The sequence below is a fragment of the Carassius carassius genome, chromosome 41, assembly GCF_963082965.1.
Source record: "Carassius carassius chromosome 41, fCarCar2.1, whole genome shotgun sequence".
NCBI classification, from domain to species: domain Eukaryota; kingdom Metazoa; phylum Chordata; class Actinopteri; order Cypriniformes; family Cyprinidae; genus Carassius; species Carassius carassius.
In genome coordinates, this window is record NC_081795.1 from 12,935,529 (window position 1) to 12,960,515 (window position 24,987).

At 36.7% G+C, this 24,987-nt stretch overlaps 1 protein-coding gene across 3 annotated transcripts; it reads right to left on the reverse strand.

Moving 5' to 3' along the window:
• Positions 1-1,494: 1,494 nt before the first annotated feature.
• LOC132122768 (tetratricopeptide repeat protein 12-like) lies at positions 1,495-24,282 on the reverse strand. 3 transcript variants are annotated; one of them, XM_059533157.1, is made up of 22 exons: positions 24,126-24,281; positions 23,776-23,939; positions 23,545-23,575; positions 23,247-23,324; positions 23,022-23,143; positions 22,850-22,909; positions 22,148-22,219; positions 21,973-22,033; positions 21,407-21,595; positions 19,755-19,824; positions 19,194-19,282; positions 18,635-18,803; positions 17,902-17,991; positions 17,237-17,300; positions 16,382-16,516; positions 16,053-16,145; positions 15,791-15,859; positions 15,014-15,115; positions 13,625-13,724; positions 13,284-13,509; positions 12,560-12,611; positions 1,546-1,799 (listed from the first exon to the last, which is right to left on the reverse strand). In XM_059533157.1, the coding sequence occupies exons 1-22, from the start codon at positions 24,181-24,183 to the stop codon at positions 1,779-1,781; spliced, it is 2,115 nt and encodes a 704-aa protein (XP_059389140.1). In that variant the 5' UTR covers positions 24,184-24,281; the 3' UTR covers positions 1,546-1,778. The 3 variants fall into 3 exon arrangements, with proteins under 3 accessions (XP_059389138.1, XP_059389137.1, XP_059389140.1); XM_059533155.1 differs by having other exon boundaries at positions 1,495-1,799; positions 16,053-16,142; positions 21,973-22,219; positions 24,126-24,282; XM_059533154.1 differs by having other exon boundaries at positions 1,511-1,799; positions 21,973-22,219; positions 24,126-24,282.
• Between the last annotated feature and the right edge of the window lie 705 nt (positions 24,283-24,987).

Sequence of the window (24,987 nt, forward strand, 5' to 3'; positions counted from 1 at the left end):
TTGAAATGCAACGCTGGACATCACATGTAAAACCATGAGAGGTAAACGCTTCCATGGACTTCCCCCACCTAACAGAACCAGACTGAAATTCCTAAGGGGGAAGGGGCTTTGAACCACTGGTCTCCACAGAAGTCTTTGTCAGGAGAATGGCACATAAACTGTCTTTTGTACATATATATGGACCAGAATGAACTCAAAAAGACTTCTAAATGAATCAGTCCATCAGTCCATCGCTTAACTCCATATTCATTTATATGTAACCCAAACACTTTTAATCACTTATTGTGTATGTCTTTTAATAACTATGGGATAACTTAAGGATTCATAATCATGTTTGGTATGTTTGTGATGGAAACTGTTTGCTTGAATTAGTCCTGACAATCAAATATTTATCAAATGTATCATATTCGTGTTATAAGAATCATGTCCAAAATTATACCCTACAAGAGCGGGAAAATTTGGACCACATGCTTGGTAAGATAAACATATGATTTATGATGTCCCCGAGCCAAGACAATATCTGATTGGTCAAGACAACATTTGAGGTGTGGCCAACAGGCCGAGACACCATAAAATCTAGCTTTTTAACTTCCAGCCAATCAGTGACCACTTTACACAGGCAATGTACCTTCAGACATTTGTGCTGGTGTATCTAATATAATTTTAACTCAATGCGAGGGTTAATTAAGTGATTGATGGTTGTTCATGTCTATGCAATTTAACTATTGCTGTAAACGTGGGATTCCATATTTCCATTCTCTTAAACTCATCCTTCCCTAACTTTCGATCTTCCTGCAACTTGTATGAATGTCTGAGTGCGTTAGATTAGTTAAGTTAACTAATATGTTAGATTAGTTTATATGTCTTAGATTTATCTAATAAAGCCTTATTCATATTGAAAAGATAAGTATCTTGTGTTTTGTGCTTACAAGTTAATGTCTTAAACTGCCGATCCTGTTACTGTGCTAATTGATAGTGTTTTCACTATACTTTGGATATTAATATCCAGCGCAGATTTGATGTTAAACGGCTCGTTCACTGAAACGCAGGGCGTCTCAGTGATCAGCCGTGAAACAGTGATTCTGTTCAAATTCCCTTTAAAATCTTAAATGATTCCCTTTGAGCTAAATTGACCTGTTTCCTTTACAGTACATTTAGTACATAAATCTACTGAACGTAGTAAACTGTCTCTGGATATTAGTGTCAATGTGCTATTGGCAACAGAGCTGAGAAAGTGAATACTTCACATACCAGCAGGGACACAGACATCAGCAGTTTACTGTACTGCTCTAGCAACAAAACTTTCAGCTCGATATAGGGACATGCTTTGCCCAGGATATAGCTTTCTCAAGTTAAACAGTTTGAGGGAATGTAATCATATAATCATATAAACAGGAACGAATGCTTATGTATTAAACTTTCACCTAAAAACGAGGGAGAATGGATCTGTATAATCCAGCCATGCTCGGAACATGTAGTTGATCTGGCAACATAATGTGAAATGTGGCCTGGTTCAAGGACACCATGTGATTTCAGTTAATCTAAAATAACTTGAGAGGCATTACCTGCAAAAAATGCAGCAGGTGGTGTTAAATTCATCAAGTCTGGCGTTGGGAGAGAGGCAGCAGGATTTTATCTCTAGGTTCACCTGGCTGTTATTTGTTTTCAGACTGATGACTACTCGTAGATTTCCGAGGGCAGGGATGAGATCTCCAGGCATGATGTCTCTCTCCAAGTTCAGACTCATCTCTGTTGTGTAGTTGCCAGTGCCGCAGATATCATCTGAGATTTGCGCCAGACTGGAAGAAGACAATCAGACGGTCAAAATCCAATAAAGTGCACTGAAAATTAATCAAGTTGACTACAGTTCATCACCCTGCTGGCATCTCTATAGATCGTATCTGTACTTGTGAAGTTAAAGTTTATTCAGTAACATAAAGTAAATATTGGGTGATTTTGCCCTGAAAAACCATTGGTTAAAGAATTTAAAGATCTTGTAGACTCATTCAGTCTTATGCAGTCTGTTTTGGAGCTCACTCATAGCTGTGGGCATACATTGGACTTGATTTTATTTTTTGGTTTTCCTAAAGCTCCCTTTTTTATCCAAAATATTATAGAAGGCTGTTTATCATCATCTTGTCATACTACGCTGCCGGAAGGAACACAGAGCCAAGGATAATCGAAATAGTCTTTATTTATTCCAACAGGGAGACCAGGAGGAAGACGCACGTATGGAACTGGTAGACCCAACAAAACTGAACAGAAAGGATACTGGCTTATAAAGGCTGGATAACGAGGAACAGACAGGTGCAGGGAATCAATTATAATCAAACTAAACAAGGACAGGAAACTGACCAAATAAGGAAAAACAGGACCTGACACACATGACAATAGGTCAAATCCTGACATTTTGGCCCCCTCCCGGAAGTTTCGTCCTTGCACCGTAGGCAACAACAGGATGAGGCATAGGTGGGAGCTTGGGAGGATGCTCCGGTGGAGGACGGACCCCCAGGAGGGGGCCGGCAGACAGATACGATGGAGGGAGGAACCAGGGAGGAGACAGGAGGAGCTTGGAGCAGGAGGAGTCCAGCTGGACCCAGGCCACAGCCATAACGGCGGCCCAAGGTGAAGCCGACGGTGGGAGGAGCCATAGAGGAGGAATGGCCACCAACTACAGGGGTCCAACCAATGGTGACAGAGCAGGTGGGGTAGGAGCTTGAGACGGAGGCGGAGATCCAGAGATCCGCGGTGTAGCCAGAGTGACTGAGGACCAAAGTAGAGCTGGCGGGAGGAGGGAGCCCAATGGAGCTGGTGGGACGGAGTGACTAGGTGCAGCCAGTGGAGAGGAGTCCAGAGATGATGGCGGGTCAACCCCTGACCAAGGCGGAGCCGGAGAAATGAGGGAGCCCAGTAGAGCTGATGGATCAATGGTTGACGGTGGAGGTGAGGGAGCTAGGAGCCAAGTTGGAGCGACTGTGACTACAGGCAGAGGCGGAGTCCGGGCCTCAAAGGCTGGAGGCAGAGGTGAGGGAGACTCCGACCACACGACAACAGGTCCAATCCTGACATAGCTCATATCATTCTTAAATAAATATTCAGTTCTGTATCAATTTCAGTCTGGTTTTAAATCAAAATATTGTACAGAGACCGCCCTTTAAAAAGTACACAATTTCTTGATGCTCGTTAACGATTCAGGGTGCCATTTTGATTCTTTTTGACCTTACGGCAGCATTTGATACAATTGATCATGACATCCTTTTAAATCAATTAAGTCAATGGGTTGGCATTCGGGGAAATGCTCTCAAATGGTTTTGCTCTTATTTAAAGGATATAAGTTCTATAGTTTAGTTGGGCAATTTCTTTTCTTATTCTGCAGCTTTTGTTTGTGGGGTTCCCAAAGGTCAATTTTTGTGGCCCATTTTATTTTATCTATATATGCTTCCGCTTGGTTCTATTTTTTGGAAATACAATGTTGCATACCATTTTTATGCAGACGACGCACAACTTCAACTGAATGCAGGTGATCGTGCAGAGTTAGGTAATTTGATGACTTGCTAATATGAGATTAACTTATGGATGGCACAGAACTTTTTACAGTTAAATGAGGCTAAAACAGAATGCCTAATATTTGGTTCTATTATACCGTTCTCACATGTGTTAACCGGTCTAGGTCTTATTGTCTCAAATCTGCATGAACGAAAGAAAGAAACCAGAAAATGGTCTTCGATTCAGAGCTTAAATTTGATAAGCAAGTGAACTCGGTGGTAAAGGCGGGATATTTACAGTTAAAAAATATAGCAAAAATAATAATTCTGCATGTTATAAATTTAAGCATGTTATAAATGCTTTTATTATGTCAAGATTTGATTACTGTAATTTGTCATATTTGGGGATTCTCACTGATCTGTTGAATTCAAGTATTACAAAATGCAGCAACCAGACTGCTGACCTGCCCCAGTGCTAACTTCATTGCATTGGCTGCCGGTTAATCTTAGAGTTGAATTTAAAGGGTTAGTTCACCCAAATAGCAAAATGATGTCATTAATAACTTACCCTCATGTTGTTCCAAACCCGTAAGACCCCCGTTTATCTTTGGAACACAGTTTAAGATATTTTAGATTTAGTCCTAGAGCTCTCAGTCCCTCCATTGAAGCTGTGTGTACGGTATACTGTCCATGTCCAGAAAGGTAAGAAAACATCATCAAAGTAGTCCATGTGACATCAGAGGGTCAGTTAGAATTTTTTTGTAGCATCGAAAATACATTTTGGTCCAAAAAAAACATTTGGTCCCTTTATTCAGCATTGTCTTCTCTTCCGTGTCTGTTGTGAGAGAGAGTTCAAATAAAGCAGTTTGTGATATCCGGTTCGCGAATGAATCATTCGATGTAACTGGATCTTTTTAACTGAATCGTTTTAAACGGTTCCCGTCTCCATTAACTTTTTTAATGTGGCTCACACTCCCTCTGAGTTAAAAAAAAAAATAAGTAATTCATTTACTCAAACAGTACACTGACTAAACTGCTGTGAAGAGAGAACTGAAGATGAACACAGAGGCGAGCCAGATAACGAACAATAGACTGACTCGTTCACGAGTCAAGAACCGGTTTTCGGATCACCAGTACTTCTTTTGGACAGTTCGAGTCAATAAACCGGTTGAAGAAAACGGTTCATCGGTTCTTCAGCTCCTCGGTTCTCGAATCGGACGCGTCTGACAGAAACGGTTCTTGACTTGAGAACGAGTCAATCTTTTGTTCATTATCTGGCTCGGCTCGGTGTTCATCTTCAGTTCTCTCTTCACAGCAGTTCAGTCAGTGTACTGTTTGAGTAAATGAATTACTCCAGGATTGGTTTGTTTTAACTCAGAGGGAATGTCAGCCACATTAAAAAAGTTAACAGCTTAAGTCATTTGTGGATTAATGCGTATTGGAGACGCGAAACGTTTCAATCGATTCAGTTCGATTTGGTGAACTGGTTCAAGAAGATCCGGTTACATCGAATGATTCGTTCGTGAACCGGATATCACAAACTGCTTTGTTTTGAACTGTCTCTCACAACAGACACAGAAGAGAAGACAATGCTGAATAGTTTTTGCTATTTTTGGACCAAAATGTATTTTCGATGCTTCAGAAAAATTCTAACTGACCCTCTGATGTCACATGGACTACTTTGATGATGTTTTTCTTACCTTTCGGGACATGGACAGTATACCGTACACACAGTTTCAATGGAGGGACTGAGAGCTCTCTGATTAAATCTAAAATATCTTAAACTGTGTTCCAAAGATAAACGGGGGTCTTACGGGTTTGGAACAACATGAGGGTAAGTTATTAATTACATAATTTTGCTATTTGGGTGAACTATCCCTTTAAGGTTTTACTTTGTTTTTAAAGACATGCATGTTCTAGCACCTGAATGTATTTCGACCATGATCCAGTTTTATTCTCCGAGATGGCCATGAGGTAATCTCAAAAAAATGTATTAAAGGTCCCTATAAAATCCAAAGGAGACCATACCTTTTTGATTGCAGCACCTTGTCTCTGGAATAACCTGCCACTGGAAATTAGATGTTGTACATCATTACAAAACACTTTTAAGAGGGCACTTATTTGCCCGTGCATTTGATGTGAGATAACTGGTGTATAGCTGATGATCTTGTTTGTTTATGTCATGTTGTTATGTCATGAGTTGCTTTTAAATGTGGTATACAAATAATAAACAAACAAAGTAACATAAAGCTAAAGTATCATTCCATCCACAACAGTAGCAGACATAGCCTACTTCTTTATTGATATATCACTCAAATGAAATATCTATCTATCTATCTATCTATCTATCTATCTATCTATCTATCGCTGCTGACTGATGTAGCACTACACACATGCTAATAAAATTGCTTGTTTTCCACATAAAAAATGATTTAAGTTCTGTGTCATTACCCGCTGACAGAATTAGAATCGGGTGATATAATCCTCCTCTTCTTGTTTATCTCTGGCAGGTCTGACACAAACCCAGCAGATACCCCTGAGTCACTTTCAGCAAATGGAGTGGTACCATGTGAAATATCTTCACTCCCTTCCCTGGACTGTAATGAACCTTTGGGGAGCGATTGTGTCTCTGTACTTCAGAAACTCAAATCTGTGTGGACAACAGGAGAGAACATTTTCCCAGTAACAGCAGACTGCACAGTCCGCCCAAGGTGTTTTTGCACATCTTCTGCTGCGTCTGAGCTGGACATTTCATCAGAAGGAAAGTTTTATTGTGTCATTCGTGAATGCTCATTTACTGTTGAGAAAAACTCAGTCTAGTTTTCAGTTAAGGTCACATGCTCTTTATGCAAAACATTCTGCATTTGAATAAGATGCTAAATGAAAGTTGCTGAAGTTGTTCCAGTGAATGACTCAAGGGGTGACATGTTTAAGGCCCCTTCTGGTCGTGCTGCAGCTGTTGTATGCCTACTGATGCCAGAAATTGGGCTGGATGTCATGTTCCAAGGATGCAATTTAACATCTGATACATTTACAAACATATGAAGTGAATCTTTGTGAATGTCAGGTCCCATTGTCTGTGTCAGTGTTTTCTCAATAGATACTGACAGGTCAAATGTATTTTAAACTCTGTATTTAAGAGAGCAACAGGGGAAACAGTAGTGTGAATTGGGATTGAAACAAATCTTTTTTTTAAATTGACATGAACGAGGTATGATTCATGCCTACAACTGAATGACGTCTCTGATCATGGTGTTTCAGAATTGTTGGTTTAACTGTGCCATCTCTCTTCTTTAAGTATGACTCAATCTGAAGTCCAAATTGTGATTGTGGTGTTTCTGTGAGGAATTCCTCTCCAGTATGAACTTCAATGAGCTGCTGGACTGATGGGATACTGCTAACTGTATAGCTGCAAAAAAAAATAAAAAATAAATCTCACAGTCGAGTTTATAAGAAATTGTTGTTTGTTGTCTAATGGCAAACCAATCTTTCCAGTTGTCATCAAGTGATTTAATAAGGCGTTTTCACTAATACTTTTCTTAGAGATAGACAAAAGTTTTGTAAGAACTCTGCCATCTGTTGTCACTGTATTTTGTGACTTACCGAAAGTTGTTGGCAGCAGCAAGGACTTCTTTTGTTGAACTGCACGAGAGAACAGGGAGATATTGGCAAAAGACACCTGGGATTTTAAAAACATAGTTGTTGTAATGAAGGTCTTTATTGTGGATATGTAGCTGTTAGGAGTTTGATGTGTTGGGGAATGGTAAATTGTGGCATGCTTTAGTTGACTGTGGTTGTATTTACTATTTTGTGTCTTGTTAATCTGCTTGAGTTCATGTTTGGCCTCTTGGATATGATGAATGATGCTTTTTGTGATGCACTGTGCTCTTGGTTATGGTTCGTAGTCAAATTTAGAAAAGTCTTCTATATTTGTGAATCTCTTCACAGTTGTATATGTAAACAAAGGTGGAATCGATTCAGGAGCTTGAACTGATACAAAGGCTTTAATCTCTCTGAGGGAAAATGATTTAGAAGCTGCCGAGGCTGATGAACGTTCACTTTGAAGGCATGAAACACATTCTTAAGCTTTGTCAGAGGTGGAAGAGGCGCCGCTGTAGATAATTCGTCAAACTGATTGAGGTGTTTTGAAGTATCTTCTTGAGGTAAAATGGTTCAGGGAGCCGCAAGTAAACTTTGAGTCTGTTTCATGAACACTGGTTTATTACTTGCTGTAGTTGATTTCTCACTACAGCACTTTTTGACTTAGCCAAACTGGGAAATGATCCATTCTGTTACGTTTTTTCATCACAGAAATATTAGATGTTTTGGCTTCTTTGGTACGAAGATGGGAAGGTTTTAGAAAAGATTCAAAGGTTTGAGTAGCCAAAGAAAAGTCACTTTTATTCTGACTATGAAGGAAATTTGTTGGTGAGGTTTGGAGTGTTGGTTAAATTTGACGCTTTTTACTTGATTTGGTGTGAAAAATCGATTTGCTTTTTAGTCTGTCCCTTGCTGAGACAATTCTTTGCACGGAGTCCGGAGTCAGATATCAACCAGGAGGCCACAAATTGTTTTGTCACGTGTATTTTGCCAGCAGCAGTTACCATGTTTGAAAAATAATTCAGCGTGGTTGCATCTGGAATCTTAGCAGGGATCACTTTGAAGAGGAGAATAAAAACATTGAGTCTTGGTGCTTTAGTGACACCCAAAAGGTTTTTGGTTCATTGGTCCTAGGATTTTTGCTGCTTTCTGCCATTTTATTAACTATTACTTGGCTGGTTGATTTCACTTGTAATTGAGTATTAAGGATTAGTGAACTTTGTTAAAGCTGATTCTTCTGGTCTTTTGGCTCATGCTCAGATCCATTTCTTGGATTTTTACCAAGCTCAGTGGTTAAAAGCCCTGTACCCAGCAAAACTGTAAAATGCATAATGGTTGAATGGTTCTTCTTCAAAGAAACCTCTTCAGCACGATTCAGAGGGTCATCAGCTCCAAATGACTCTAGAGTCCAATTTACAGTCTTGTTTTCGCCCCTTCTTTCCACGCTCTCGTTTGAATCCCCAAGGTTATCGATTACTGCTGGATCAGAGGCCGATACCATGGGAATGCCATTTGCGGGTGACGGAGTAATAGACTCCAAGACTCTTTGATTCTTGCTTTCAAGCAAAGCGTGAAAAAACCGCAGAGATCTTTTCCCTGCCTCTGTACAGACGAGAGGCAGGCATCATGGTGTCATTCATCATTGTCTCAAATTCAGCCTCAACTGAGGGATGAAGTCTCTCCTCATCATTGGAGCTCAATGAGAGGTCTCCATCAGACTGAAACGGTTTCGCTGCAATGCTACCCTTACCTGTTGAACATGAACCTGTACTATAAGCTAAGATAAATCTCGGCACATTTGAGGTAATTGCATCTTAATGGGTGGTTGTGGTTGCATTTACTGTACTTGAGTGCTGCATCTGATGTGGCGTATGGAACAAATCTGTCCCTGGAGAACTGATTACAGCTATAGTCAGGAGAGTAGGGCTTTCAGTGGAAATTTTTTCACCGTTGTCATTTGAGCTGTTTAGCTCTTCTAATGGCATAATTGTTATGAAGGTTGCTCTCTCGGTTTGCAGGGACTGTAAGACTTGCAGATTCTCCTCCTTAGCGCTCACTGAAAAAAGCAGAGTTGCAATTTGGCTTGGGAGATGCCTCATAAAATACACATAAATGTCTATAGTATATAATTCGAGAGCCATTAAAACAAAAAATAGATGGTTGCAGTAAAAATTATTGGATGCATAAGGATTGTTCCATATCATAATACAGCTAAGCGAGTTGCAACATTTGCCATAATTAATAATTTAGTCCTTTTTATGAACACAAATGTGTAATATGTTGCACACTCTCAGAGAAAAAATTGTACAAATTGTACAAATGCTGTCACCGGGGAAGCACCCTTTCAAAAGGTATTAATATGCAATTATTGGTAAGCAAAAGAAAAAAAAGTGTATCGCCCTAGTGACAGCTTTTATATATATATATATATATATATATATATATATATATATATATATATATATTTTTTTTTTTTAAGCATGGGAAATTAAGAAATCTGTGAATAAGTTTCTTACACTGAACAGAACATTTCTACAGAATTTCTACAGAATTGCACCCATAAGGACAGGCCTATAACACCTAATTACTAATTACCAATTACTTATCATTGTGCTCTTATATCACAATTAAATACATTAGTATAATGTATTTAATATATTATAATATTATTATAATATAAATATATTATTATATTTTTTGAAAGTTTGTACGTTGGTGGGTGAAATGTCTCAAAATTAAACAGATATATTTTTATGTAAAAATATCAACAAAAAATTATATATAAAATTATAAATTGCATAATGTATAATTATATACAGAATTAACTATGATATTATATAACTTTTAAATTCTAATTTAATTCATTTACAATGTATATTATAATTTTTATAATACTTTCATTACCTAAAATGAATTATGATATAATTAAGTAATAATTTTGTAATAAATATTTGTGGTACTACATATATTATATATTTAAATAACATGCTAATTTAGTAATAATAATATATAAGCACATTAAATATTTAATTAACAATACTTAATACAAAACAATATATATATATTTTTATTTTATTTTATTTAAACTAAAATTAGTACAGCCATAATAATTACAAGCATTAATACTACAACTATAGTTTTTTGAACTTTAATATCCTTAAACCAATCATGTCTTATGATATTTACCGCTGGTTAGAAAAACACTTAATTGTGCTATATTGGTAGCTATTAAGGAAAAACTTAGTGTACATACCTTTGAGTCCAAAAATGAAAAATATTAAACCAATCCACATAATTAATCTTCTCTCTTTGTTTCTTATAAGCTACACATACATAAAACCATAATGAATTTCTACTGAGATGCACTACACAGGATATTATCCAACAGAGCTCACACTACACTCTCTGCAGGAGCCTTCTGTGAGCTTTACCTTGTTCTCTAGTCATTTATAAGTAGATTAGATTACTGACACGTGAACAAAAGCGGATTTCTGTGTCAGTAGAATCCCTCATATAATTTTTCATGCTCACCTCGGCATGCGTGAGCTGCTTTGAGAAGGTAGTATTCAAGTCATCCATTATTAAACAGATTCAGATAAGACTTAAATACAGAGTAGAAAGTCTTATTAAAAGAGTTTGTACTTTTTTTTCATGTCAATTCATCTTCAGGTGAGTTTACACAATTCCTCTGACAGAAAGATTAAAGCTTAGTGTAATCCACTCATGGTCAATAACGTATATGTGTGCCAAGAACTACGTTGGGTAGAAATTGTATTTATCTGCACCACTGTTCAATTGCTGGAAAGTTCAAAGGCAAATGTCTTTGGGGGGCTGGTTCTGTCTTTACTATAAGAATATATGAATGTTATTTATATGGCTAAAAATGTATTTCTTCTGTGAGCACTTGACCATATCCTGCTGACTCTTTAGAAAAAAGTCTATGGTTTCTCTATTTCTTAAAACCCTGCCTGTTCTACAAACTACTACTCTAGACAACGTTTGAGGCTTTGTATTGTTAGCCAAGGTTGCCAACTCTCACGCATCTGGCGTGACACTCACGCTTTCAGCATCAATCTCACGCTGAAGTCCAAGCGTGAGTGTCACACCAGATGCGTGAGAGTTGGCAACCCTGTGTTAGCACTTCTCGTGTTTTTGCTCCTTATGATGAATTGCTTTGCTGTCTTACTTAGTAAGTTGCTTTGGATAAAAGTGTCTGCTAAATGAATACATTTTAAATGTACTGTAAAAAGGCACCATAAGCGATTCTTTACATTTTTCCTACTACATGGCAGATATCACTGAAAAAAGGTGTCTTGAGAAATCACTTGGCTCTATAAACAGAAAAAAAAAAAAAACTTTTTCTTTTTCATTCAGAAACAGCCAATCACAGAAAGCTCTCTGCCTCGATCCCTGCTTTTTATGTGTCTGGATAAAGAACATTTGTAATACCATCTATGCACATGGTCACTTAGGTCTCAATTCAATTGTTTTTGAACCAGTCAACAGAGTCTTAAATGCCATGTGACTAATTAGTCTGAAATCACATGGAAATGTAATGCAAGATCTCATTCCATAGAATAATGTCATCTTGCACAGAGCAGTTTGGGATATATTTAAGCACCGTTCTTTGCTCTAATCTAATCAAAAGAGCCTTTCTTAACCAGTTAGCATGATGCTAAGGTAGTAGGCTATTCTGTTAGCTTGCAAACAAAAGGCTACAACAATGTGATGTGTCATTTATATGATATGAATTTACATTTTCTAGCCATTTCTAAAAAAATTACATAATTTAAAAAAAAACATCAAACAGAGTGACCAATGGAACAATAGTTTTAAGCAATGGAATCAATTCAAAGGCATACTTCTAAAATAAAATATTTGTGAAATCCTGTCCCAAACCTTGGATTACACTGTCAGACTCACATCTGCTAAACTCTTTTGAATTGTAACAATATTTATTTTTCTTATTACATCATAAAATATGTTCTAAAGCTCTCAAGTCTGCAAAGATGAGCAGGCTTTAACTATAATTATTTTCAAATGCAGTTTTATTAATCTTTTTTTATTTAACACATGAAAGCTAATATTAATCCATCAAACAGAAAGCGAAATGTAATCAAGACAACACACTCCCAATGAGGGGGATGAAAGGAAATTTAAATGTTTCGAATATCGTCCCAGGGCAACATGTTCTCAGCAACAGCAGATAACACAGTCACATGTCAGTGTGAATTCTCTCTAATTAAAACGAACACAGGAAACAGCTGCCTAATCAAGATAGGCCTTAAGGCATGACAGTAATTTGTGACCTCACTTAAGAGCGTCTTTAGCTGTAAAGCAAAGGACAGCATTCAATCTGCGCTTGTGTGTGTGTGTGTGTGTGTGTGTGTGTGCATGCGCGTGCGGGTCCTGAGTTATGAGGTCATTTACTGAGGAACTGAATGACTGGTAGCGGCTCACGTGATCAATCTTACACAGGAGTGAAGGATTTCTAAACCATGGAGCTCCCTGAGTTTCTCCATGTGCCTGAAAAAAATCAAAACAGAGATCTATCAAACCAACAGAATTAGGTTATTTTTCACTTCGACTGTGTCGAATACAGTGTCTGTATTCTCAACTGTTTTCTGTCTAAAATGTATTTTTAAGGCTGTACTCTGAAAACTGAAGTTTGAAATCTTTCTGTAAAGGCTCGTGCTCTGAGCAGCGTTACCTCAAAAAAGTTGAAAGCTCATCAAAGATGAATGACGTAAGATTTTGACTCCTTTTCTCAGATCTGAGCTTGTGGACACTTTATAAATTAAAGATGAAGGGGGAAAAAACTCAAGAGTTCTTTAGGTCATTAAAAGAATAAAGGCCCAATTGGTAAATATTTAAAGAGACTCTTACATCTCTAAAAGTGCTCATTAACAGTCCAAAAACGAGACAAGATTATAAACTAATTTCAGATTCAACAAAAAAAAATGTTTATATCTGAATCAGTTCATTTAGGATGCCTTGTTTATATCCTTAAATTGTCGATCTGAGGTTTTTTAATTCATTATGCATTCAAGAAGTTCATCGTCTTGTTGAGGTTAATTATAGGGAGGCATTATCTTTTCACCTTCATGTTTCCCAAAGTATCACTGCTGTGTACATCAGCATGAATGTTAATCAGTATAATACAGGGGACTGCAAAAGGCAAGTCAAACTCAATTATACCTGGGCTCTATTTTGCACAGCTTCCCAAGAGTAATGGCTGCATTCTGCTGAATGGCTGCTCTCTTGGCATCTCTGGCGGCGTGGTGTAGCAGCAACTGCACGCAGTCTGTGCCTAGGAGGCTAACGGCAGCTCCATCCACTTCTAAGCAATGGCCCATACACAACGCTGCGTTCCCTACCACCAACTCGTCAATACTGCCCAGGAGTTTTCTCAAAGTGTGCAGCCCTGAATGAATAAATGTGCGTAGCGCCCAGAAACTTTCACAAAGTCACTGTGAAGCCACAGAACTTAAGAACGTTATTAAATCCAATCCTCTACCTCCCTAACTCTCAGAACTCACGTTTGTCAAGCTTTACCAGCTCTTCACAGGCCTGTGGGATTGAGGCAGTACAGAATGTCAGGGCTTTAATGGAGTATCTGGAGCTCATCTCTCCTCCTACCTGGCAGGACAGAAGGACAGACACAGGCAAATTTCAATTAAACTTCTACGATTGCACCTGCAATACTCTCCTGAGAAATAAAACAATATACCTGGTCACCAGAATACAAGAATTTTTAATGGTGTTAAACTTGAAATTAAAGCCTGAAATGTTAAACAATATTTAGAAATAAATAATGAATATTAAAATATGTATCGCAATTACATTTTATGAATTATATTTGATACAGGATTTGGTTTGATATGATCAGGGTATTATGGGATTTACGGATCACATAAAAATGCATTTAAAAAAAGTAAACATTTCTATTGATCTAATTTCATAAAGGCTTTTTGTTTTGATTTGTGGTTGTGAAATACAGAGTTTCATTGGCACCAAATGATAGAGAGATACCTTATTTTTTCTAAATATTATTTAATATGCCAGGCTATACAGGGTTAAAGCATTTAACTTTGGTGGCCGCCTCCATTACACATTGTGTGTTTGTTCACCAGAATACAGCAGACAAACAGCCAGACAGACAGGTAGATAATAATAAATACAGTATATAAATAATGGTAGCAAACAATGCAAAAAAAAAAAAGATAAACTAATTTGTTTATTAATAATTAAGACAGGTTAAGGAAGGTCTAACACGCAGGGTAACATCAACATAAAACAAACAACATTAACAACCGAAGGAACTCGAAGGAGGAAACTTAAATACACAGACAAGAAAGGAACTAAATGACTTAATTAACAGGACACAGGTGAGCAGAATAAACGAATCAAGGAAACTAAGGAAAACTAGGTAAAGGAACAACACTAAACAGTCTATGTAAACAGAACATATGTGACAGTAGTAAAATTATATATATGGTATAAATGGCTTTAATTGGCAACAAAAGATGAAAAATAATAATAATAAACAAACAAACAAACAAACATGGCGTTCAGGTCCAGCAAAGTATAAAACCAGGTAATAAATACATATTTAAATGAATAAACATACAAATAAATAAAGGTAGCTTTACACCACTTTCAATGGAAATTGAAATATGGGTTCTGGGCTAATTTAAGACTGTAAAAAATTATAATACACTGGTTATGAAATATACAGTAGTAAAAGTGTAATGTGTCAACAAGGTTGAACTTTCAACTAGGCTTAGACGGTCTTTTCAGTAGTGACTTTTCACCAATTTAAAGGGCATAATCCCTACCATTTTAAATATCTTTTGTCTAGTAATTTAATTTGACTTTATTTCCTTAAAGACACTATACTGAATTCTAAAACCTGACAGAGGCTCTACCTTCAGAATCTTCAGCAACTTCTTCACTATTCCGTTTTGCACAACTTCTTGAGTGGCATCAGGAGACATCGGGAGGAGAACGCTCAGCAAACCTGCAGCTCTCTGAAGCCAAAACAAAACAAGATAACATGTTTGATACCATAACAGGATGGATAGGTCATTTCAAAAAGATTGGGCGTTACGCCAATGTATTTTGTGGCAGCTTGTCAAAATTGCAGTTCAAGCGGTATCACAGCACTAAAAGTCCACCACGAGGTAGAAGGAATCAGTTCCATTATACTGTATATAAAATGGAGACAAAGACAAAGTTCCTTCACCTTAATAGTACTCTGAGAAACAGCCTGACTGAAGAGATATGAAGTGCCAAGGCAGCAAAACCAAGCAAGCAACCTACAGTAGAACCAACCTAGATTTACATAGTCTCCAGGCTAGGGCCTGCGGCTGCCATGGTAATCATTATGTAAATACTTCTGTGCATGCAAAATCCTTCTCTTGGGGATGTTAGCCATCTAAGGACATGGATGCTAGCCATCCAAGGACATCCTTATATTTATACTCTGAACTTCCATTTTTGATCCTGTAGAAGGCATGTGTAAATGTTTTGTAGAGATGCTCTAGAGATGCTAATATCTGGGTGCCACAACAACCCACATCCAGCAGGATGAAAATTTCAATAATTAATGTGCAGAAATCTCCAGTTCAAACATTCTGCCGGCTCCAGTCATCAGAGGTTGGGTTAAAGCTTGCTTTGGCCTTGCTAAAATGAATTCAACTCACTGTGATGACGCCTCCAGAGGAATCGCTCAGCAGGTCCAAGCACCTGCTGCTGGCCAGAACAGCGTGCTCCTGTATGTTAAAAGAGAGCCAAAAAAAAACATTCTCTCCAATTTTCCTTTGGTGTTTCAGACATGATTGCAACATACGGAGAAGAAAGTGCTAACAGAACTTTCTGCCTATCCAGGGCCATTTGGCTACAAAGGTGCTTGATGTTTCCGATGAGGGCTGGCCTAGAGCCTGCTATATTAAACTCCTGCTTTACCTGGACAACCTGAGAGGGATTTGAGGCTAAGTTGATCATCAAGCCCAAGAGGGGGTAGAGGACACTTTTACATTCACAGCCGATGCACTGCTTCTGCAACCAAAACAAAGCTTTATCTTGACAGTGCCAGAAATTTAATTAATGTCCTTTTGCAGTTTTAGCATCTGTGGGAAATGGCTGTTTCACAGTTAATGCAACAAGATAGGAAAAATGGAGCTTAGAAACAAACCCTCAGAATCAAAATTCACAGTGCAAAACATCATACATAATTCAACAATGTTCAAGGTCAGAGTATTTGGGAGCTTGGTTGTTATTGTCTACAAGCCTACCATAGTTTGGAGAGAGCATCTCCAAAATTCGCTATGTCCTGCCAGCTTTTTACTGATGACATCATCTCGAGCCATGGTCCCGACCACAGAAATCACAGAAGCCAGTGTCTTGTGGTCGGCTGTCATGATATTTGACTACAAGTGCATTGGAAAAACAGCATTAGTTGAAAGGTGGACGATTTTAATTATATACACTATTATTAAAAAGTTTGGGGTCAATTTATCAAAAGTGGCAAACTTTTATAACGATACAAAAATTTCTATTTCAAATAAATGCTTTAGTTTTTAACTTTATATTCATCAAAGGACCCTGAAAAATGCATCATCGTTTACACAAAAATATTAAGCAGCACAATTATTTTAACATTGATAGTAATAAAAAAAAAGTTGTTGTTTTTTTCAGCACCAAATCAGCATATTAGAATGAATTCTGAAGGATCATTTGACACTGAAGACTGGAATTAAAAAAAAGCGTTGTCATCCCAGCTATAAATTACATTTGAAAATATATTATAATAGAAAAGTTATTTAAATTGTAATAATAATAATATTACATACTATTGCTTTTTTACTTTATTTGTTATCAAATAAATGTAGTCTTGGAGAGCGACTTCATTCAGAAACATTTTTTTTATTTTACCAACCCCAATCTTTTAAATGGTAGTGCAAGTTAATTAAGGATCTTGAATCAACAAGACAAGGTTTATCTTATAATATAATTATAATTGTTTTGCTGAAAATATCTGAGGCATCAGACAATAAAGTATTATTGATTTGAATATTATACGCTATTATACTTTAAATTATTATAATTATTAAAAGGATGACTATGAATGATGTTTCATAATACATCACCAGCAGATGTTCAAGAGGAAAGGCAAACACTGCTGTGAAGTTCTCCCTTGACTGAATCTTAAATCTGAAAAAGACAAACAGCAACAACAAATTATTAAATAAAGAAACTAACCACTAACTTAAAAAAGCTCAGCAGACTTAAATCCTCAGATAACCCTCTCACAGTAATGCACAAACAGCTAGAGGGGCAAAAGATAAAAAGGCGTTATAATGCAGTGGTCGCTGATCCAAACAGAACTATAAGGTTTCAAATCATATATAGCTGACGCCCAGTGTACAACTCTAGACAAGACCAATCTGCCTATACCCATCCTTATCTAGAAACAAGACAGCGGCTTGAATTCACTGAACACTTTTCTATCTATCAAACTGTTACGCCATCCTCATTTTTTTCTGTGCATGAAGTGGCTGTTTAATTCCATCTCCTGGTCACCGAGAGCACCTTAATCTATCTGTAAGGTGTTGAATGACTAGAAACGACGAGAGGCTGATCTCTTTCACAGAGATAAATGGAGGGATTTGTGAATGTGATGGATGGTTTTTTCTTAAATGTGTTGACTTTGCGTTCTCAAGGGACCTGGGCTGTTTAGTTGAATGAATTTGAATGTGTCTCACATGAAAACAGGGCATCGTATATGGTAAGGGCAAATATTGATTGTGCATACTTGTTTTCTGCGGCCAAGTTCTCCAGAACTGTAAGCGCCAATGCAGAGCTCATATCGCGGCAAACACAGCTCATCAGGTTCTCAGCCATTCTACAGGGGACAGATCACATTCATTATAGGCTCGTTAAAAGGACTTTAATAAAACATGCTATAACAGCAGGAGGTGTCTGCATGCTATATCTAATGAGATGAATCACAGATATCATAGGAACACCACATTTAAATCTATCTCCTGCTTAGCTTTGGAAAAAGCATAAAAAGGTTAATATAAAATTGACATCACAGTGTGTTTAAATAAATATATAAAACAATATAAATATTTTTTTTATTAAACATACTTATATAATGAATTAATTATGCTGTTTAAATAATTAAGCAATGCAAACAATTACTGTTCATACAAAACATAAGACATTACATTTTAAGAGATTTGTCAATATAGGCATGGAGCATCTTTAAAGTATATAAATGCTGAGCAATTAATGAAATGTAGATTTATTAGTATTATTAGTTATGCTTTAAGCATATACTTTTATCTTTAATCTTGATCAAAAATGATAAAATTAACATGACAGTATGTCTTAGCATAAGTGGCATGCCAATCCATTTTGTTTCACATAATTAGTCATGTCTAAATGACTCCTCATGTGTTATGTTGTAAATTATTAATTCACTGCACATCATTTTGTAAACTACAATGCAATGCATTCAATATGACACAAAAAATACATACTGGTTTGAATTCAGGTTGTCGATGAGCACGTTTCGTCCGTGCTGAGTTTGTGAGTACATGCTGAGCAATTCCAGGCTTTCCCTCTGTATTTCACGTACCGGTGAAGCCAACAGCTGGACCATGTGTTCTCTAGTACCAGGACACTCCATCAACAGCTGTTGGTTAAGCTCTGGAAGGAACACAATTATGGAGAAGGTTTAATAAAGACAAATGCAGATTTAGTTGACCAGTTAATGAGATTATAACTGAAGGGCACAAACTACTTACTAAAGAGACTTTTAATGTGGGAGGCAATAACAATTTCACTGCTAGCAGGAAAGAACAGGATAAATTGATATCTACTTGGACTTTTTTTTACGAATGCTCATTACTTTATAAGAAATCTAAGAAAGCAGAGCCATATTAAATGGTGTCGATACATTTAAAGTTTTCCAAAGAGAGACTTTTTAAGAGTATAAAAAAAGGAATGTGCAAATGGGATTAGTATTTTTTCCTCAGTAATAGCATCTTTCATTTTCAAGGTCTTTGAATAAGATTCACATGCTGCATTTCATCTTACCATTTCCACTGCAAACTGTCTTCCATAGTTTGACGATGGCCAAGCATAAATCAACAGCATATGGATCTTTTGAATTCTGTGAGAGACAGCTAAATACAGAAGAGGAAAAAAACTGAGATACAGTAAATACATTTCAGTCATGCATAGAGCGAGCATAAAATGTTAAAGTGATAGTTCGCCCAAAAACAGAACAATCTGCTTTTGCATCCTTTTTGAAGTTTGAAAGCTCCATTCCTCATTCAGCATAAAAAAGAACAACCAGCACATTCTTAAATTCCGACGTATGACATGATTATACACCATGATTATTTACATGCATTTAAATTAGTCAATTCATTTTAATAGCATATTTGCTTGGAGCAAGACAAATGATAAGAGACGAGAGAAAGTTAAGATGCAATTAATCATACGTGGATTATGCATGCACTTTATGATACTACAGTAAGATCTTCCCAAAATTAAACACATCTTATAGAGACCTTTACACCACATCAGCCATTTTAAATGTGAAAAGTACATTCTGACCACAAACTGTCAGGTTCTCTTCTTTAGCAACCTTACCTTCTTATGGTGTTATTGCCATTAATGATACTGAAGCCATTGTTTAATCTGAAAAATGTCTGCCCAGTACCTGTGAGGGACAACAGATAAGGTCAGTGTTAGTAGGTGAGTAGTGAGAGCAATATATCAACACTACATCACAGTAGCCAGACTCAGACACACAATACACTCTGTTCAAGGGCAAAAGAGAGTACAAAGGTAGTGTTTATTCTGTGGAAATAATAGAAATTTGTTTACAAAGAGCTATCCAGGTATCTTACCTGCACAAAACATTTGGCAAAAAGCTTTCTGTCTTGGAGTTCTTTCAAGATTATGTTGCACAATGTGCAGACCCATATTTTACCTTTGTAGAATACTTCTGATACTTTAAACAGTTTTTTAATAGAGGATATCTGCTGGAAAGGACTGCAGTACAGTACATAGTGGGAAGTCAAATTCAAAGTTAAAAGTTTGATTTAGCATGTAGTTTTTATCAAGTTACCTTGATATGAATGTATGTTTATATCAATATGAAGTACAGTATAAACAAAAACACGGTGCCTTACAAAAGATTACTTTTTTTTAAATAAATGCTGTTCTTTTTAAATTTCTATTTATTAAAGAATCCTGAAAAATATGTATCAAGGATTTTACAAAAGTATAAAGCAACAACATTTTTCAACATTGATAAGAAAAAGAATGTTTCGTGCACCCGATCAGCATAGAATGGTTTCTGAAGGATTATGTGACACTGAAGACTGTAATTCAGCTTTGCCATCACAGAAATACATTTTAAAATATATTAAAATAGAAAACAGAATATCAAATTCTGTTTTTAGAAGAGGCTTCTTTCATAAACAGTAAAAAGTCTTACAGACCCAAACTTTTGAATGCTGGTGTACATTCAGAAAAGAGTCAATTACTGTATATAATAAGGGTAGAATTTAATAGAAATTTAATATAATTAATTTAATAATAATTTGTGTGTGTGTGTGTGTGTGTGTCACATAAGGGCAAGTTGACATGTTTTAAAAATGTATAAATAAATGTATTACTAAACAACAGTTTGATACTTTGTGCAACCTTTTAGATTTTATTTCATTCTAAATATACCATTAAAATTTTCCTGTAGGCAGTACTTTTAAGGTTTGTGTTCATATGAAATTGAGTTTCAAAAATAAACTCACCCCCCTGAGAAATATTCACCAGAGTAAAGGGAATTTTTTGATTTATGGCAACAAGATCAGGTTGTCCCTTATATATAGTATATTTTATCAATTTATATTGACACAGGTTCAGAATTATTCAAAAACAAACTAAAAGGTAATGCACACATTCACTAACAAAATCTAAAAGCCTTGAGCTTGTGCTTGCTATAGGACTGTCTGTCCTCTGTGGCTGATCATGAGGATTAGTTTCCTCATCATGAACTGCAAATGAGCAGCAGAGCAGAATCAATGAGCCCTCAGCACAAAATTCCTCACTTCTCTCCTCTCTGCATCGATCCCTAGTGCAAGAAATATCGCCCTGGTTTCTGGAACAACACTGGGTAAACCGAAGGCATATTTCACACTGATCTGAGGTTAAGGATGGCATAAACATTTGTTCATCCTATATGTATATATATATGATTCAAATAAACAAAGGACTCTGAATTAATCATGTGAACTTACAGTCTTTAATAGCCTGTGAGACCAGCTCCAATCCACCACAGTAGTAAAGACTGATCTCATTGGGTCTGTTGAGCTTCTTCAGCAGCTCTGGTACTGTCCTGGCCTGCTCTGTTCCCTCCTGTAGCTCTTCCCAAGCTGCCTTTTCCTGGAGAGATGCATTCTCTTCCAAATCCACTTGTCTCAGATAAGCTAGTGTAATGCAAGGTAATGTGATTGCTTCATGAACATATTTCTTTTTTGCAAAGTCATGTGGAAATATTCTATTAAAATGCATAGAATGGGAATGCATAATGCCATTATTCCGCGTGAAAAGTTCAAAATCAAATTAAATGAGCAACTAATGTTCTAAAAACTGCATGTGACGAGAAAGAGGGAACGTGTGAGAGAGACTCATGTAAAACTACAAGCGAATTCAGTTTATTCTGAGAGATGCTTGACTAAAAAGCAGATATACAGACAGAGTGGATGCTAAAATAAAAACAATGCTAATCCTACTCTGGTGCTAATGCATGGATCTAAAGTATATTGACCCTGCTTCAGATCCACACAGCATTTCTGGATCATACCTTTGACCATGGTCTCACGCTGCGGCTCTATCTCCAAAATTTTTTGATAGCAAATCCTGGACTGAAAAGTGAAGCAAAAGTAACAGGTCAGAGAGTTCAGATAAGGTGAGAAATATAAATGTAATCCAGCTTTAGACATAAAAGGACAGAAGGACTTCTCCTGAACGATACTTACCTGTTTGAAATCCTTGAGTGCTAGGTGAGATTTTCCCATGTGCACATACGCTTTAATACACTTCTCATTGCACTGTGAATAAAAGTTTTATATATTCACTGGCCACTTGAAAACAACAGAGAATTGCATTAAAGTAATAAACTAGAACCAGTAATGTGATTTATTTGGTCCCAATCTAGAATACCGTAAATTATTACTTTACCCAATCTATTACAACTTTTCTATAATGAAACATATATCATCTAAATTAAAGCTCATTTTGATATATTTTGGGGGGCATAACAATTTTTAATTTGTACTTATTTGTCTTCCAAATCACAATCATACAGTATGACCAGCATGCAGAAGCACTGGCATTTTAAAAGATTTTTCCTTTTCTTTATCCTAGACACTCTTATTTGTCACTGGCCCAATAGACAACATATTGGATTTTCCATTAGACCATATGGATATATGTATTTATACATAAATAACTCTTATTTAACTTTCTAAAAGCTTTCCAAAAGCAAAGACTATTTCGAACAGCTCAGAAGGAACTTCAACCCAATTTTCCAAAGCTGCACAACTATCCAGTTCAATAGACACTGTACTATGTAGTCTGCTGCTCTCACCAAAAAAAGTTAGGATGAGAAACTTTTGCTTCGGCTGACACTGAAAAATGAGAGGACACTTCTCTGATCTCTTTCCCAGTGTTTTACTCACCCTCAGAGCCCACTCACAGTCACTTATGGCCTCCTTATATCTCTTCAACTTGATAAAGGCCTACATAATACATGAACGTAAGAGACCATAAAATCACAAGAGGAGCAGTCTCACAGGAATAGCAGTTATGATACGGACTTTTCAGATTATTGTACAAGAAACGTGGAAGTACCTGTGCTCTGTTTGTGTAGAGAGCCTGCATGTCACGCAGCTGCTCCAAGCCTTCAGTATAAAACCTGACAGCCGTTTCGTAGTCACCTTGAGTGAAAGCCTCATTCCCCTGCTCCCTTAACGCTGCGGGTCAAACGAGGACAAAGCAAATCTAGACGTCACAAACTGACAAAGCACACAGAAAACAGAAACTGCCCATTTCGCTCTCAGGCTTCAGCGTACCCACCATTGGCTTTTTCTTCCTTCATCTTTCTTCTCAGTCTTCTCTCCTCTGCATCTTTTTCTAATATCCTCAAGAAAATCTCTGACAAATCGAAGGGTACAACAAACCGTTGCAAGATTTATAATAAAAAGACAAGAAGTGAAGATGAAAGGGAGCTAGTTTGTATTGATTTATAAATCATTGGCAAGACTTCAAGGGCAGACATCCAAGTTTTATGCTTGAAAGCAAATTATTCAACAGACAGAAGTCTTGTCAACTCCTGAACCAAGAACAGATAAGAGACTCCAACACACAAACCTACCTGGATTTTGACCCGATTCATACTGGATGTTCTAAAAAGAGGAAAACAACTATATAGTTTAACTTATTCACATTTTAAAAAATATTTAGGTATTAACATAAAGCATGTAACTAATTTTAATTTATTACTGATATAATCATGAACTTTTAATTTAAAATGCTAAAAAAAGTGTGTGTTTACTCATTCATTCATATTTTATTTCCAGTACAGACTACAAATCCTGTAAGTTACCGCTGGACAATTTTCAGATGAAGGACTTTTGTTTATAACAGTTTTATTGATTTTGGTTTGACACGGTTCCTTCTGCTCCAGGGATGAGATGAATTGATCTGCCTTCGCAATTGCTTTCTCCCTGCGATACACGTCGCTGGAACTGAACTCTTTTACCAACTCATCTGCAATCAGAAAGCAAAAAATATTTATATTCTTTAACTCCCAAATTACATTTAGCTCATGATTCAAAGAAACGTGTGATCTGTTCATTCCAGTACGTTACACTGAAAGAGTCCCGTCCTGTCCGCACTGACGTCAGACGACGTTTTATAATCAAAAAACATAAGTTGTAAACAAACGGCACTTACTCATTTGGTCAACATTCCTCAAAAATCTTTCGAGGTCGTCGTTATCTTGCAAATTCATGCTTAAAAACTAGTTTACAAAGCCCCCCGAAAGACAAGTTCAACCGGAGAGAAGCGAGGCAGTTTTGTTTGCGGAAGCGTATCCGTAACCATAACAACAGCGGCCACGTGCAAGAAGATTTGTTTCTCCTGCTGGTAGATACTTGCAACTACGTCATTAAGCGGTCAAAATTCAAAAATCCGTTTTATTTTAAACGTATTTATATCCGTTTTTTTTCTACAGCAAGCTGAATGATTCTTTAGAAAACTTCACTATGTCCTCATGCAAGGACACAGCCACACTCATTCTTTCAGAAAACATAACTTTGAATTACTGTTGAAATGTACTGGATAAAGCCAGAGCTCTAGGGTTTACTGGATGATGAAGGTGCTCCAATGTATTCATAAATATGAACAACTACTGAGATGTAATCCAAGAGCAGACACACTTAAACAGATAAAAGTGTTTTATTGTTTTAGATAAACAAACTTTATTGATCCCTAGAGGGATATCCAGGCACAAACTAGCAGCTGTATCAAATGTTAATAGCAGAAAAACAACACTATACATGAATAAAATGCAATCAAACAAGACTTTGCAAGACAAAACAATGAGTGCAATGTTATGTGTATAAGTATTTGGTAAACAAGACTGTTAAAGTTCCATTCTGAGACACACAAGAAGTGTAGATGGACTGTCTTGTACTATCATAGTAAACAGCACAAGAAGACAGAGATAGTTTGCTACTTTAAAATGTCATCTTTATAATTTTGCCCTGAGCATACTGCTTTAAATCTATTTTAAACTCAACGCTCAGGCCATTAT